Source organism: Talpa occidentalis, unplaced genomic scaffold (assembly GCF_014898055.3).
Source record: "Talpa occidentalis isolate TD23 unplaced genomic scaffold, MPIMG_talOcc4v2.1 talOcc4.11, whole genome shotgun sequence".
Taxonomy (NCBI): domain Eukaryota; kingdom Metazoa; phylum Chordata; class Mammalia; order Eulipotyphla; family Talpidae; genus Talpa; species Talpa occidentalis.
Genome location: NW_023601104.1, coordinates 99111926 through 99130037, shown reverse-complemented (window position 1 = coordinate 99130037; position 18112 = coordinate 99111926). Strand labels below are relative to the sequence as shown.

General features: G+C 40.1%; 1 protein-coding gene across 1 annotated transcript in view; it reads left to right on the top strand.

Moving 5' to 3' along the window:
• Positions 1-18112, top strand: part of UNC79 (unc-79 homolog, NALCN channel complex subunit) — a 229275-nt gene that overhangs the window by 178756 nt on the left and 32407 nt on the right. The window contains exon 44 of the mRNA XM_054692786.1: positions 11498-11602. Within this exon, the coding sequence (XP_054548761.1) occupies positions 11498-11602 (105 nt within the window). The remainder of the gene's footprint in view (positions 1-11497; positions 11603-18112) is intronic.

Here is an 18112-nt window from a genome sequence, read left to right as displayed (position 1 = left end):
GTAGAGAGCTCCTTAATTCTCATCATTTGTCTGCCTCCCCAGTTCTGGGTTCTTGGCCTCTGAGATTGTAATCTCATCTTTTGTCATCTTGCCTTAATAATGCTTTCTCTATTGCATTATCTTCAGTATCCCCTGCCCCACCACTGAGGAAGTGGAAAAGTACTGCTTGCCCAGCACTGCAGAGAGCTGCCTTGTTGGAGCCAGTGGACACTGTCCTAATGCAAAAGCAGAGGCAGGGCGAATTGGGAGTTGTACACAGGGACAATATAGAACTCACCCTTCTAGTTTTCCAAAATTTCCAAGTTTATTGTTAATGGGGGTATCTGTTTCTGTTGTTCTCTCTTCAGCATTCAGAATACTGCTGTATTCATGTTGTCCACTATGATAAGCCCTTTCTTTTCCTCATAAGAATCTATTTTTTTAAAATCACGGCTTTCGTTCTATTTAAAACACCATTTCCTTTCTTACCATCTTGTGTCCATTCTGCCATGCTAAGTATTCCATGATAATCTCTTTAGTTTCTGTTATAACTATTTATTGCCCTTCCTGGAGCAATGTATTATCTAAAATAATATGATTACCAAAATCATCACATTTTCCCTCAATCCTTCATGAAGAATAGCTTCTTCCTTTTTTTCCACTTAAAAATAGAGCTATAAGACACAGTGCCAAATACAATGAAAAACTGCTGTATTTTTACAAGTCATTTTATTTCCTAATTTTCTTTATGTTTGATTTGTTTAAGTTAACGCTTTTTTTTAGCAGAAGAGGCTGTGTGAGTTTGTATTTCCTTTGATCACATGGGACCTGCCACTATTTTGCATTTAAAACTTTCAAGACTTTTACCATTCTTTTTGTATTATACCTCCTTATAATCTATCTTAACTGTCGTGGCCTCCCACTTTCTGTTGTCATCTCCTTTTCCTCCTTTCTCGAATAGAAAGCTTCAATCTAGGGTGTTCCATATCTGCATAGACAATTAAAAAAACACTCTAAGAAATAGCTAATTGAGACTCTTTTAATAATTTTTTTTTAAAGGCATGGAATGGTTAAGGGTGTTGGAGTCTTTCCATTCTGGCAGTGGGGTAGTCTGGATAACCTGAAAACTGTCTCACTTAAAACACTGGAAGTACTAGGTGAAATGTAGTAAACATGATTTTAAATGCATAGCTAATTTTACAGAGTGAAAGGGGCAAAAATGAAAAGGGAATTGAGTAATAATGTAATCATAATAATCACATTTACTAGTAAATCATATAGTAATCATGTAAGGTGATATTGTATCAGTTTTGGTTTGGGGAGTTACTTGTCTTGGTAACTTAGTGGTTTGAGTTTTAAAACACACACAGAGAAAGGAGATGAAGTGTTAGAACTGTTTCAAGCTGGAATTTGGAACTAAAAGTAAGAACCCTTAAAAGGTTATGTATTAGGTAAACGGGTAGTTTGGAAAGAATAGTATTTAGGAACTTAGAGAAAGATATGTAGTTTTCCTGGAGAATTTGTAAAAATAGGCCTGTCTTTGAACAGGTTTAGAGTCTGAATTTATAATAACATGTGCCCTGGGAATCCCCAAGCTGAAAAATCAAATAACATGGGTATTGAGCAAGTTACACGCTTAGGGTATATGGCAGAGGCAAATTCACAAGCAAGTCTCAAACCTCTCTGGAGGGATATATCTTCAACCTAACAGGATCCCTGTAGTTAAAATCCTGATGAACATCAGCTCACAATCTAAAATTACAAAACACTTGAAGAAATAATCCACCATGAGCTGGATTGGCAAAGTCAACAAGCAGCAAGATTATACTTTCTCAGAACTTCCAACATTAGAACTATGATAGAGATGTTTAAAACCCCTGTGGCCTAGACGTTAAGTCTCAGTGCTATTACCTCTATTGCCTGAGTTCAATCCCCAGCCAGGGAGCTGACCCACATGGCGCAGCAGACCTCTCCTGTCTCGCCCGCTGCTCCCCTCAGCAGTGTATTTCAGTAAATCTGCCTGTTCTGCTGCTCACTTTATCTTTGATGAATCCTCTCACCTACCTGCATCTCTGGCCAACACCATAGTTCTTCTACAGACACACACAAACATCTTTAAAACAAAAAGTATCCAAAGGATGAATAAAAAACACAAAAAGAGCGCTAGTTACTTAAAAAGCAGGTTTGAACAAAGTAGAAATTTTAGAAATAAAATAATCTTTGACATAAAAAAACCCAGTTGGGGACTGGAGTTAAAGCCCTCTTTGTGTTATTCACAAGAAAGACAGAGAGAATGAGTAACCTCTAAACTGTTAAGAATATATGGAAATCTTTTAAGTGCAAAAACTCTAGACACTAGAAAGGCAATGTGTAAATTCCAAATAGGTAGAAAAAACAGGAATAAAAAATTAATTAAGATAAAAAGACTATAGAACAAACTGAAATAAGCACAAGCAAGATGATAGAAGTGAATTTCAAATATTCCATTATACTAGAATTGCTAGGGATTTTCAGATTCACTGTTATAAATCCAGCCACATAATTTTTATAGGAGATACATCTAAAGGACATCTAAAGACAATGGGAAAGTTTGCAAAAAATTGTGAAAAGGATATGCCAGGAAAATACTAATTAAAAGAAGGCTGAATTCATTAAGTTGAATTTAAGTTGAAAAGTAGTGTTATTACAGACCAATGGAATCGAATAGAAAATCCAGAAATAAACCCACAGATTTATGGTCAACTAATCTTTGACAAAGGAGCAAAGACTATGCATTGGAGCAAAGAAAGTTTGTTCAATAAATGGTGCTGGGAAAACTGGGTCACTACATGCAAAAGAATGAAGCTTGACCACTACCTCACACCATACACAAAAATCAACTCAAAATGGATTAAAGAACTAGACATAAGACCTGAAACCATAAAATATATAGAAGGAAATATAGGCGAAACACTACGTGATTTGCACATCAAAGACATCTTTACAGACACATCACCCAAAGCAGCGATAGTGAAGGCGAAGATAAACAGCTGGGACTACATCAAATTAAAGAGCTTCTGCACAGCAAAAGAGACAATAACAAAAACAAAGAGAAACCCCACCAACTGGGAGAACATTTTTGCACCCAACACTAATGATAAAGGACTGATCACAAAAATCTGCAAAGAGCTGATGAGACTTAACAACAACAAAGAAAAGAATCCAGTCGAAAAATGGGCAGAAGAGCTAAAAAGAAACTTCTCTGAAGAGGAAATGCAAATGGCCAACAGGCATATGAAAAAATGTTCAACATCACTTGTCATCAGGGAAATGCAAATCAAAACTACCATGAGATACCATCTTACACCAGTGAGAATGGCACATATTAAAAAAACTAGCAACAACAAATGTTGGCGAGGGTGTGGAGAAAAAGGAACTCTTCTGCACTGTTGGTGGGAGTGCAAACTGGTCCAACCACTGTGGAGAGCTGTGTGGAGATTTCTGGACCTACTAAACATAGAGCTTCCACAGGATCCAGCAATTCCACTCCTAGGTATTTACCCAAAGGACACAGAAACATCAATTCCAAAGAGCACCTGCACCCCTATGTTTATAGCAGCACTGTTTACAATAGCTAAGCTTTGGAAACAACCCAAATGCCCAAAAATAGATGACTGGATCAAGAAGATGTGGTACATATATACCACGGAATATTACTCAGCATTCAAAAAAGATAAACACATGCAATTTGCAGCAACATGGATGGCACTGGAAGGGATCATGCTCAGCGAAATAAGCCAAAAAGAAAAAGAAAAATACCGGATGGTCTCACTCATAGCAGGAATCTAGAAAACTTAAATAAGTGACCAGGAAAACGAGTACCTATAAGAAAGTGAAAATCAAAATCAACAAAAAACTACGAACCAGAGACACTTTTAGGGGGGCGGGGGTGGGAGGGGAGGGATTGGGGTCAGAATGGGGGGGCTGCAATTGTATGGGGAATATAAAAATAAAATTTATTATTAAAAAAAAATAAAAGTCTGCAGACCACAAAAAAAAAAATAAACAGGAAAAAAAAAAAAAAAAAAAAAGAAAAGTAGTGTTATTAAGAAGGTCATCATATATTGATAAAAAGAGCAATATTCTAGGAAAATGTGACAGATCTAAACTCATATCAGCTAATAATATAGCCTCAAAATATGTGAAACAAAAATGAATATGATTACAAAGAGAAATGGACAAATTCACAATTAGGGATTTTAACACATCTCATTCAGTAATTGAGAAATCAAGTCAATAAAAAAATGAATGATTTTAGTAGAATTGAGCAATATAATAAACAAATTGAATACAATGTATATATAAAGAATCTTGAACTCACCAATTTGAGAATATATTTAAGGAAATACATATATGAAACATTTGTAAACATAGACACATAATAGGCCATAAGCAGTGTCTCAGCATATGCTGCGGAATAAATTTCAAAGAAACCAAGTTTTCTAATCACAATGCAATTAAACTATGAGTCAATAACAAAACTACATGCAATGCAATGAAATAATAAATCAATAACAAAACTATAGCTGCTTTTAGGTGTCCAAAAGTGGCCAACAAAAGGACTCTGCATCTTTAAAGGCTACCACTCACATCTTAGACATATTAAGTTTATGTGAGTATTGAGGCAGGTGTAGAGATCTGGGGCTATATAGCTAATAGAGATATCTAAAACAAAATTTATAGCCTTAAATACTTTTATTGGAGAAGAAAAACTAAATGAGCTCAACAAGTCAATTCCAGTTAAATTAAGAGTAACAGAGTAACCGTAAGAAAATTTAAAAGAAGGAAATAGTAAAGATAAGAGCATAAATTAATGTAGATAAAACATAGATACCATAGAGGATGGCTACAACCAACTTTGATTAAATAACACAACAGACCAAACTTTGGCAAGAAAAGCAGAAAAAAAGGCACAGATAAAAGTTATCATGACTGCAAAAGGGAACATAACTGTAGATACGTTAGAGATTTCAAAATTAACAACTATGTAAATAAATTTGAAATCTTGGACATTAGAGATATTTTCCCAGAAAAAAGTAATATATAGCGATCTGACAAAAAGATGACTACACTTAAATGATTAAAAAGTGGAATCGATCTGCCTGTTCTACTCCTCACTCTGTCTCTGGTGACTCCTCTCACTCCCCCACACATACACCTCTGGCCTGTACCCCAGTTCTTGTATGCATAAATAAATAAATCTTTAAAAAAAAAACAGGAATCAGGCAGAACTTTCCTGTCCTGCCTGCAACTTCTCTTAGCCTTGTATTTCAATAACCCCACCTTTTCTGTTCTCAAAAAAAAAGAAAAAAAAGAATCAGTAGTTAAAAACCTACCCACAAGAATCATTCCGTATTTAAAGACAACTTCTATTATTCATTTAAGGAACAAATAGATTGATCCCTACTGTGTACAATCTAATACAGAAAATAGGAAAAAAGGAAAACTTCCCGACATATTTTACGAGGCCAGTAGAATCTTGATACTAAACAGACAATGGGGGATAGGAAAATTATAGGCCAGTGATACTTCAAAAACACAAAAATGCAAAAGGAATAATAGCAAATTAATTCATTAAGAATAATCTCATACCCCAGTGGGGTCTTTCTTGGAATATAAGATTTATTTAAATATTAGAATATCTACTAATATTACCATGTTACCAGATTAAAAGAGAAAAACTTTTTATTACTTCAGAAGATATTTTTTATTTTTTTAAAAGATTTATTTATTTATGCATACAAGAGCTGGGGTACAGACCAGAGGTGTGGGAGATGAAAGGATTAACCAGAGACAGATTGGGGAACAGAACAGGCAGACTGACTGAAATACACTGCTGAGAGGAGCAGTGGGGAGATGGGAGAGGTCTGCTGCGCCATGTGGGTTGCTCCCTGGCTGGCAGGGGATCAAACTCATGCTGCAGAGGCTGTGGATAGCTTCACAGTGCTGTGCTTAACCCCTTGTGCCACCAGGGAGGCCCCAGAAGATATTTTTTAAAAAGCATTCTATGGGTCTCCCCTGATGGCACAGCAGTTGAGCGCTGGGTTGCGAGGCTGCCTGCAGCCTCTGCAGCGCCAGTTCTCTCCCCAGCCACTGGCGAGGGTCCCACCAAAAAAAAAAAAAAAAAAAGCATTCTATATAGTTCAATAGTTCAATATCCGTTTATGATAAATTCTTTTTTTTTTAGATTTATTTATTTATTTATACAAGCACTGGGTACAGTCAGAAGCACGGGAGGGTGAGAGAATTTACCAGAGCCAGAGTGGGGAACAGAATAGGCAGACCAACGAAATACACTGCTGAGGGGAGCAACGGGCACGACAGGAGAGGTCTGCGCGCCACATGGGACCCTCCCTGGTGACCTGGGATCGAACCGGTGCTGCAGAGGCTGCGGGCAGCTTCGCAGCCCAGTGCTCAACCACTGCGCCACCAGGGGAGGCCCTATGATAAACTCTAATCCACTAAGAATAGAAGGGGAATTTTTTAATTTGATAAAGAGTTTTCTATAACAAACCTCTAACAAGCATTACCCTTAATGGTGAACTGCTAAGAAGTTCCTTTAAAATCATAAATGAGACAAGAATGACCTATCACTGCTTTTTTTTCATTTTGCTCTGGAGGTCTTACTCAGTTCAGTAAGATAGGAAGAAAAAAATCAAAGGCAAAAGGATTGAAAGAAAAATAAAACTCTTTTTTCATAGGTGCTATGATTACAAATGAACTGAAGAGAATCTATGGACACTTTGTTATCAAACTTTCCAAAGAAAGTTCAGCAAGATTGCTGGATACAAATGATTGCCCTGGATCATCTACCTTTAATATTCATCTACAAAGGGCTGTAAAATGTACTTTCAAAATATCACTGTGGCAACAAAAAATAAATCCAACAAAAATGTGCAATAACTTTATGAAAATAACCATAAAATTTTATTAAACAACACTAAATATATGGAGATCGAGCTCATGTTCATGGACGAGGACCTCATATAATAGAGATGGCCAGTTCTCACAAAGCAACCTATAAATTTAGTGTGATTCCAGTAAAAACCCTAGACCTTCTCTTCTGATAGTGGTGAACTAGATAATTTGAACCCATGCTCCCATTTAAAAAGTTTTTTTATTTTACAATAACAATAAATAAAAAATAATTAACAGGCAACTATAAATTAGAGACATTCTGCAAGGGAGAGAGAGGGAGAGGAGTCAAAACAAGGAGGGAAGAGCACAAAAGGGACTATGGTGCAGGGGTGAACTGGTGAGAGGAGAAAACAAACACTACAAAAATGAACAATGATGTAAAACACATATATAAATAAATTATTTTAAAAAGTTTTTATTTTAAATGTGAACAGAATATCTTTAGCAACTTCTTACAAGCCTCACAATGCCTAATGCTGAGGGCTGTTTTTGTCCTGGGGGGTGTCTGTCATTTGACAGATGTTAATGAAAGGCTGAGCTGCAGTTCTGGAAGCTCCAAGAATCTAGGAGAACAAACATCAGACTCCAGGACCTACAAAGAGTGGGGAGTCCATGTGATACTGTACCCCACACCTCTACTTTGACCAGGGTCACAAAGTAAAGACAACTTAGAAGTAACTTGCCCTCACGTGGCCCAGTTCAATGGCAGCCTTTGGTGGCTGAGATAAGCTATTACTCAGCTTGTAGGAAGGTGGTAGTAAGGTCACCTTAGATGGCTCGTGCCACCAGGTGCCTGGCAGAAAAACAAACAGAAGAAGCTTACAGTTCATGCCTCAAACAGTTTCTACAAACTTTTTTTAAAATAAAGTGTCCAGCACATACTTAAAGAAAACCAGACAATGGAGGCTACAATAAACTGTTACTAAGTTGTTTATTTGAATGTATGAGAACTGTTCAGGTCAGTAGGAATTAATTTAAAAATATAACATAATAATGAAGAGTAGGTTGCAGAAAGATTTGCAGGGCGTGATGCCAATAGGAAGCTTGACGGCATGAAGAAACGACATCATATATTCTAATGAGAGCACATGTAGGTAGTGAAAATGTAAAAACACACATGAAATAATTAGCACCAGATTCAAAATAGTGGCTACTTCAAGAAAGGGGGAAATGAAATAGAGCATTGAATAGGTAACTTTAATCAATTCTGTGATGATTGGTTTATTATAAAGACATACAAGGAATCCAAATAGGAAAAGAAGAAGTTAAACTATCACTATTTGTAGATGATATAATAATATACATAGAGAACCCCAAAAACTCCACAGAAAAACTAATTCAACTAATCAATCAGTTTAGTAAAGTGGCAGGATACAAAATCAACATGAAAAAATCAGTAGCCTTCCTATACACAAACAATAAATCTGAAGAAGAAGAAATAAAAAAAAAATCTGCTTTATTATCAAAACAAAAAAAAAAACCCAAATACGTGGGAATAAATCTAACAAAAGAGGTAAAGGTCCTATACAAAGAAAACTATAAAACACTATTAAAAGAAATAGAAGAAGACACAAAGAAATGGAAAGACATCCCCTGCTCATGTATTGGAAGAAATTAACATCATCAAAATGGCCATCCTACCAAAAGCAATATACAGATTCAATGCTATTCCAATAAAAATTTCAATGACATTCTTCAAAGAAATAGAACAATTATTGATGAAATTCATATGGAATCACCAAAAACCCCGAATAGCCACAGCTCTTCTGACAAAGAAAGAAGGGAATGGAGGCATCACACTCCCAGACTACAAACTATACTACAAAGCCGTAATCATCAAAACTGCATGGTATTGGAACAAGAACAGACACACAGACCAATGGAATTGAATAGAAAATCCAGAAATAAACCCACAGATTTATGGTCAACTAATATTTGACAAAGGAGCAAAGAATATGCACTGGAGCAAAGAATATGCACTGGAGCAAAGAAAGTTTGTTTAATAAATGGTGCTGGGAAAACTGGGTCGCTACATGCAAAAGAATGAAGCTTGACCACTACCTCACACCATGCGCAAAAACCAACTCAAAATGGATTAAAGAACTAGACATAAGACCTGAAACCATAAAATACATAGAAGGAAATATAGGCGAAACACTACGTGATTTGCACATCAAAGACATCTTTACAGACACATCACCCAAAGCAGTGATAGTGAAGGCAAAGATAAACAGCTGGGACTACATCAAATTAAAGAGCTTCTGCACAGCAAAAGAGACAATAACAAAAACAAAGAGAAACCCCACGGACTGGGAGAACATTTTTGCACACGACACTGATGATAAAGGACTGATCACAAAAATCTACAAAGAGCTGATGAGACTCAACAACAACAAAGAAAATAATCCTGTCAAAAAATGGGCAGAAGAGCTAAAAAGAAACTTCTCTGAAGAAATGCAAATGGCCAACAGGCATATGAAAAAATGTTCAACATCACTTGTAATCAGGGAAATGCAAATCAAAACTACCATGAGATACCATCTCACACCAGTGAGAATGGCACATATTAAAAAAAAACTAGCAACAACAAATGTTGGCGAGGTTGTGGAGAAAAAGGAACTCTCCTGCACTGTTGGTGGGAGTGCAAACTGGTGTAACCACTATGGAGAGCTGTGTGGAGATTTCTGGACCTACTAAACATAGAGCTTCCATATGATCCAGCAATTCCACTCCTAGGTATTTACCCAAAGGACACAGAAACAGTAATTCCAAAGGGCACCTGCACCCCTATGTTTATAGCAGCACTGTTTACAATAGCTAAGCTTTGGAAACAGCCCAAATGCCCAAAAATAGATGACTGGATCAAGAAGATGTGGTACATACACACCATGGAATATTACTCAGCATTCAAAGATAAACACATGCAGTTTGCAGCAACATGAATGGAGCTAGAAGGGCTCATGCTCAGCGAAATAAGTCAGAAAGAAAAGGAAAAATACCGGATGATCTCACTCATAGCAGGAATTTAGAAAACCTAAATAAGAGACCAGGAAAAAAGACTAATCAATACAAAGTAAAAATCAAAATCAATAAGCAACTATAAACCAGAGACACACTACTGGGTGGGGGGGGGGTAGGAGGGAAGGGCAGGGAAAGGAAGGACCTAGAGTCAAAATAAGGGGGGAGGTGCGGTTGTATGGGGAATATAACCAAAATGAAAATGCATACATTGTGTAAAGATGAAAAAAGATGTAAGAATTATATAAAATAAAATATTTAAATTAAAAAAAAGAAAAAAAAAGAAACATTAAAGCAAAAATGATATGATTTGACAAAGATGAGTGGTGGGTACATAATCCATTCCACCTCTGTTTTTCTGCTGGAAGTGACTCATCTCACAAGTTCCTTAGAGAGGACTTTTAGCAGTGATGTAATGTAGCACACACATATGCTGATTTTTCAGTATGCACACTTGAAACATATCATGTTATAATGCAATGTTCCACCTCTAAAAAAAAATTTAAAAAATTAATAAGAATAAATAGAACGACATGAAGGATATACAGCATATTTGTATGCTGATAGAAAAAAGTGGTTGTTTGGGCCTCCCTGGTGGCACAGGGGTTAAGATGCAACCTATGAAGCTATCTGCAGCCACTGTAGCACAAGTTCTATCCCCGGCCAGGGAGCAACCCACATGGTGCAGCAGACCTCTCCTGTCTCCCCGCTGCTCCCCTCAGCAGTGGATTTCAGTGTATCTGCCTGTTCTGTTCCCCACTCTGTCTCTGGTGAATCCTCCCCTCCCCACAACTCTGGCCTGTACCCCAGTTCTTGTATGCATAAATAAATAAATTTTTAAAAGGAAAAAGTGGTTGTACATATTTCTCTCTCATCATTTTCTACAGAGAAGTATATTTTTAGATTTGTTTAGTTTCCGCAGTTCTTGGAACTATGCACTGTGAATAAAAGCCAAACCCCGTGGTTGCAGTATTTAGGAGATAGCCTATCTTTTTCCTGTCCATTAAATTATATGTTCTTAAGCTCATCACTAAACTCATTATATACATAAAAATGCCTTTTTTCTGTTTTCTTTTAAGTTTTTCTTTTATTTTTAAAAAATATAGTGAATCTCTGCCCCTTTGTTTTGTTTCTCTGCATCTGAGGGGGAGGGTAGAGGCCCAAATGGGGAGGGGGCATGATGGATGCTGTTGGGGGGCTTTAAGTGCCTGAGTGGTGGGTGTGAGCTTGTACCTCTAAATCACATGCAGTGTTGTAAGGCAATGTCACCTCAACAAAACATAAATAAATAAAATGTAGTGAATAGTCTCTTTTTGCCCAGGGTTTTCATTGTGCATTCATTATTATTTTTCATTGAAATAACATTGCATTAAAATATTTGTCTCAGGTATGCTTATTTGTTAAGCACAGTTCATTTGTGCATTTTAAAATACCATCTTTTTAAAAACTCTCTGGTCTGTGAGTCTTTTGGAAGTTCTTTGGACATAGATCTATTCTAACTGAATTTTTAGAAATTGCTTACTTTCTGTTTTGTTTTATTTAGGAACGGGATAAATTCTACTTGTCTCGTAGTGTTGTTCTAGAACTTCTGCAGGCCCTGAAGCTCAAGTCTCCTTTACCAGATACAAACCTTCTTCTGCTTGTCCAGGTAGGTTTATGTCTTGTTTGTAATACTTTTCATGAGATCACGGGTCTTTGTAAAATTAAAGAAAGGTGTGGACATATACCTAAATCAAATATCTCTACCCAGAGGTGAGAAATAATGCATTTTATATGAGCTATGATGTAACTAATACTATATACTTGGCCCTTCCTCTGGTTAAAAAAGACAAAAAAAGGAGTATTTCTTTTCTTCCTACTGTGGAATTAATTCTGAAGGACAAAAATGAATAGTGAAACAGGGCCTCCCCTGGTGGCGCAGTGGTTGAGTGCCGCGCTGTGAAGCTGCCCTCAGCCTCTACAGCACCGGTTCAATCCCGGCCAGCTGGCGAGGGTCCCACATGGTGAGGCAGACCTCTCCTGTCATGCCCGCTGCTCCCCTCAGCAGTGTATTTCGTCAGTCTGCCTGTTCTGTTCCCTGCTCTGGCTCTGGTGAATCCTCTCGCCCTCCTGTGCATCTGGCCTGTACCCCAGTTCTTGTATAAATGAATAAATATAAATCTTTAAAAATAAAAAAAGAATAGTGGAACAATCATTTTTCTCATGGAGAAATTGGTGGCCAGTAAGATTGGGGCAGCTCATTAAGCTACCAGAGCTCAGACAGGACTAATGAACCCCAAAATAGGGGATGAGGCTGAGGTCTGGTCTCAGCAGTTGGCATTGTGGGTGGGCTGCCAAATCTCTGTGAAGCAGCAGTCAAGGTGAGGGTGGGTGTGGGCAGATCTAGGGTGTGCTGAGTCCGGTACGGGGGAAGGTGTGAAAGAATCAGCACCCATAGGAGCGTTGAGGCAGGAGGGCTTGCACTCATACAAGGCAGGCTCTGTAAAACGTTCTCAGATTATGCAGGGCTGCTTATGAGGGGCTAAAGCCCACCACCTTTGGGTGTCCTTTTCTTATCCTCTTAGGCATGTAGTATCTTGATCACAATACAGATGATAACTAGTGCCATTAGAGAAAGAGAGGGAAACAAGTCCTAGGGCCAAGTTGACAGCAGGAAGGATTCCACCTCACATGGTATGAAATCCGGGAAAATTTCATGGAGGAAGTAGCACTCAAACTGGGTCACAGAGGACTGGTGGGTGCAGGCAGGTGTCTTTGCCTGGGCTTGGGCTTGGCACTGAGGCTGACTGGTTTCAAACAGTTGGGGAAGGCTGCAGCAGCAAAGTGGAGTCAAATTAGGGATGACAACACGAGGAAGAGGTTGAGAAAACCGGGCTGACTATGCTGGAAGTGTCAGTGGAGGATCAGGTAACCTGGGACTTTATATCCCAAGGCTGAGGCTGGATTTGAAAACTTGCCTGAGTGCTGTAGCTGGGTTCTGGGTATCAGTCAGGCTGTTTTTGTGCAAAGGGCCCAGTAACTAGGTCACAGTTGTTTTGATTGTCCCTGATATATGTTAAGACCACTCTAGGCTTACAAACTTGAGGTTCAATGACTGGAGAATGGGAGCTTGATATCATGTAACTAGGCAGGTTTCTCTGAATCTTCTGTACCTTGGGTGCGATTCTGGAGAGATGAGGGAGAAGGGAACATTAATTGAGCACTTATTATGTGCCAGACAGTGTGCTGGGTGCTCTACCTATTCCTCTCCCTTAATCCTTCCAGCCAGGTGAGCTGTGTTGCCCATGAGGAGTGAGGCTCAGAGGGGATCAGTGACCTTCCAACATCACACTGGTATAAGCAGTAGTGTCTGCATCTGACCACAGATCTATTCAGTGTGGGGCACAACGTGGTCTGGCTCTTTCCATCACTTGCCTGGATTCTTCTAACAGCTCTTAGCACTGCCATCATCTCTCTCCACACCAATCCTGTCTTCTGGTCTGGGACTGTGTAGTGCAAGCAAGCACAGGGCAGGTTCTGTGTAGATTCAGGCAGACGGATAAAGGAGAGTCCCAGAGCCCTCAGTAGCTTTTCAGGCTTTAATGCTCTTTGTACACCAATAGGTGTGGGGCAAGCCTGCAGGCTGGCAAGACAGGGAGGCCGATGGGCCAGGAGACTGCCAGTCTCCCAGCCCCTGGGGAATCTTGACTCTTTGGGCTTTCTCTCATGGTCCTGCCTCTCCCAGTCACTCATCCTGTCATAGGCGTTCTGTCGTGGCCATCTCTGTGTGATGCTGCCTTTGTATCCTCAGCCTCCAGGCTCAGGTGTGCACACTTACTCATGCCCACACCATACTCCAGGTGTCCACAATCAGGCACACGTGCACTGTGCCCACCTCCCAAGTGCCTTCTGTATTAACAGGGTCAAGACCGCAGGTGATAGCTACAGAGGCTAGTGGCATAAAAGCCTGACCATTTCGCTTACCCCACAGACTGCTGACAAATTTTGGTAAATCTTTGTTTTTTTTGTTTTTTTAAAGATGTATTTATTTATGCATACAAGAGCTGGGACACAGGCCAGAGATGTGGGGGGTGAGGGGATCCACCAGAGACAGAGTGGGGAACAGAACAGGCAGACTAACGAAATACACTGCTGAGGGGAGCAGCGGGTGAGAAAGGAGAGGTCTGCCTCACCATGTGGGGTTCTCCCTGGCCGGCTGGGGATTGAACTCGTGCTGCAGAGGCTGAGGATTGCTTCATAGTACTGTGCTTAACCCCTTGCACCTCCAGGGAGGCCCTAAATCTTTGTTTTTGACAGCATTCTCCACACTTTGAAAACCTAGTCACCTTGTAATGTCTAACCTATGGAGGTCTTGTCCTCTGGCTATATTTGACTTTTAAGCAGTATTTCTCACTATGAAGATTTACTGCCCACCTTTCTGTGGCCAGGTTCTGGGGATCTAGAGCTGTGGACAGCAGAGGGCCTGTCTCTATAATGTGCTAACCCCTGCACTGAAAGTCCATACAAAGCACGGCAGAGAGGGGGTCACTCATGCGCCCTGGGCTTGAGGAAGGTGCTTTAATCTGCTATGAGCCCTGACCTGGCCCAGGTGCTGTGGTCACAGATGACTAAGCTGTGGTCCCTTGCTTCCATGAGTTTGTTGTCTGGTGGGTGAAGCTGAAACGCAAGTGAAAAATTCCATCATGGTGTATTGGGTAGAGTGGCGTGTGCTGAGTAAGGAAGTGGTGTAGAAAAGGGGCCACTCTTACCTTGAAGGCTGCACAGAAATTCCAGAGTTCACCAGGCAGAAGAGGAATAACACCTGTCATTTCCCAGGCACTATCTAGCCCCTGATGCCCATTCTCCCTTATCACAGACAACTAATCCTTGGGACCAGAATTGCATTTTTCTTGAAGTCTTGCACTTCAGTAAAAGGTCGGTGTACCATCCATGAGAATGGCCTTGAGTTGTCTGTGCAGAGCCTTCCTGGGCACATGGCGCTCTGAGAGCAGTGGTGACCAGTGGATAACAGCCGTGGGTGTCGGCCAGGACAGTCAGAAGGAAATGGTGCCATTGTACAGCCCAAGAGGCAGATGAACAAAATCACAGCCAGGAATCTCTGTTGCTAAGGATAGGCAGACTTTGAACCCCTTCCTGTAGCGTGCCATCAGCCAACCCCTTGACCCATACATCCGCGCACACACCTTTGAGTAGGAGCAACTTAGACACAAACTCACCATAAAGATTCATGGGTCAGTGTGGCTTAGAGAAGAGGGCATGAACCTGGCTTAGTGAAGCAGCCCACGAGGGGTTTCAGGGTAGTAGGTTGGCAGTGTCTAGAAGTCACTTGCTTCTCACAGCATTTCAGTTGGGGATGTGGCCCCTGAAAACAGCCTTGGTTTTCAGCCCTAAAGATGCTTTTCTGTGGGCATCCGAGAGCATTCCCTTAGTTGCCCTTAGTCTTGAGCAGAGCAAATCTGAGTGGTTGATCTTCCTGGGGTCTAGCACCCCACACTGTGACTGCAGCTGGGGGGCTGGTTTCTATGAAGTACATTAGTCAACCGTAATAAGTACTTGTCACAAGACAGCAAAGGAACTCTGACAGTTTCAATTGCCCAGTGTGTAAGTTAACCATGAAAACAGTGATTATTGCATCACAGCTAGGTGAATAAATAACAAAAACAAATTAGATATAGGGAAAAGAAGGCAAAAAAGTAAATTCTTCTGGATGGGTTTTTTTTTGATTCTCACATGCCATTTTCAAATAGATAACATCTTCTATTTTAAAAGCAAATATGTGTTTGTCATTGAATCATTGGGTTTAGTAAAAAAATAAAGTGTAAAGTTATTTAGGTTGGCGACATTTTGAAATCCTGCCCTTGAGGAATAACTTCATTAAAAATGTTTCAACATTCTTCACCAAAAAATGTTAAACATCGTGTCAGCTTGAAGTAATAAATCTTTGTTTTGTAAACTCTTAGAGTAAACCATTTTCAATACTGAGGGAAATAAAAGTGAGGCGTGCCTTAAAAAAAAAGAAATAGCTCCTTCGCCTCCCTGGGGCTCATCCCTAAGTCAGGCAGAGCAGTCCTCCCAGGAGGAGCATCTGTGATCTCTTTGTGAGTAGTGCCTTTTCTGCAGGCTTTTATGTTCCTGTTTCTCTTGCCCTTCACTGCTGGGTGTTCTCTGGAGGACAGCAGAGGCAGAGCCTGCTATCTGGTAGCTTCTCTTAGGCCTGAGAATGTAGCCTGCAGTCTGGCTGGATGGGCGGCGTCAGTTCCTGGCACGTGCAGGGCCAGGCTCCGTGTGGACAGTGACTTCCTTCATACACACCAGCGACCATCATCTGAAGGCACTGGAGTGACTTTGTTTAACTGAAAAGGCAATTTGGAAGCAGAAAAGAAAGCAACAATTGGGAGGAAAAATTCCCCCAGTGAGCCATCGTGAATGACACCAGCCCCATTCATGACAAGAGTCAGTTGCTCCGTCCCTTACGATGGGTTTTTACTCCCCAGGTGGTTCTTAGCCACCGGGGTACTTTTTCTGCTATTTCTCTAATAACTTGGCAGATGACTGCACAGAGATGGAGTCATTTATATGCTGTTCATAAACTGTAACTTCATTGTTTACCAAGCGCTCCTCAAGAACAATGGAACATTTGCCCAAGGGAGTCGAGGTCACCCAAGCTCTAAACATTTCAGGGTAGTGACCGGCACTGATCTGTTTTTTAATTCTAGAAACTCTTGCTGGAGGCCAGACATCACAGGAAATTTCCCAGCCTGCTACATTGTGGGTATCCAGTCATGACTCCTTGTTCTTACATATAAAGGTGGCCTTAAATGTTCTAGTGGATTTTTCTTAAACAGGAAAGAGGCATGGGGACAAGAAATGATTTTCCACATAGAATAAACATGTATTTTTCAGCTTCTAAGTTGTGGACCATCAGGGTGTCGTTCTTCACTGTGGACAGATGTGCTGTCTCGTTTTAATTCAGAGCTATTGACATTTTTGCTTTCACTTGAGAACATTTGCTCTTCTGCTGGTCTTCTGTAGGTATTTCATGTGTATTAGGTTATTGTAATTGTTCTTGAGATACAGATTAAAGGAAAGCTTTCCTAATAGAGTGATAACTCTTTAAAAGCCAGAGGAAGATGCGCCAGTCAAAAAACTTCCTCAGCTCTTGTTAAGTGTTGAGAGTAGATGGTTTACTAATTTGCATATAATCTCCCACTGAGTGGGCTATAACTGCGTTTTCAAGCTGTAAGAAATCATGTGGGTGAAAGGTTTTCTTTTAAAGAGGTTGGTTGTGGGCTGAAGGACAAAGAGGCAGAGAGATGGCTTTGTTCTTAATTTAGTCACTATTGACGTGGGGTTGTGAATATTAGTTGCATTAGTAATAATCTGATCACTCTCTGTGATGAGAGGTGGAGGTACTATTTTGAGTATTATTTTAATAATGAATTTAGTAATGACACATAATGGATACTGCATTTCTTTTCTGTTCTTTTGTCTTCACGCAGGAGCGCATATTTTAGTGGTACGCTTGCATCTGATAGTGTAGAATTCTTCCTTTTACAGCCATCCTCCTTTTCCCCTCTGCTTTCAGTTATATGTTTATATTTCGAGCCAGTCTACGAAGTTACACTGGGGTTTTTCAGTTTATGGATGGCAGCCATGTAAAATGAAGACAGGTCTTAGTAATAAATATTATGTGAAGTTATACTGAGCAAATAAGTAGATGATTTGAGAGGTTTTTGCACTTTATTGCTTTTAATGCACCAGATTCTTCCAGGTACCTTTGTAACTTCCAGGCTTCTGATATTTGATTAATTCTGACTTCTAAGGTTAGCTTTTGATAGCACAAATCAGACTTTGAATTTGCCTTCTGTCTTGGCACTTTTGTGGCCACAACGTGCTTACCCTGTGCTCCTTGTTCCGCTTTGCTGCATGTGGCAGAGGACAGAGGCCTCTGCCGAGGGTGATAGAAGGCTTGAAGTTTTGCTTCTTCAGAAAATTTACCTTTTCCTCGGGGCACCGTCAGGCCAAGCAAGCAGGCTGCAGGGTCCAGGGCTTTAAGCCAAACCCAGCAGCTCTGACTCCCAGGAGCCTCAGCTCCTGTGGCCCCTCCCCTTTCTTAGATGCTTGCTGTCTCCCCTCTGACCTCTTAGTGCTCAGTTCT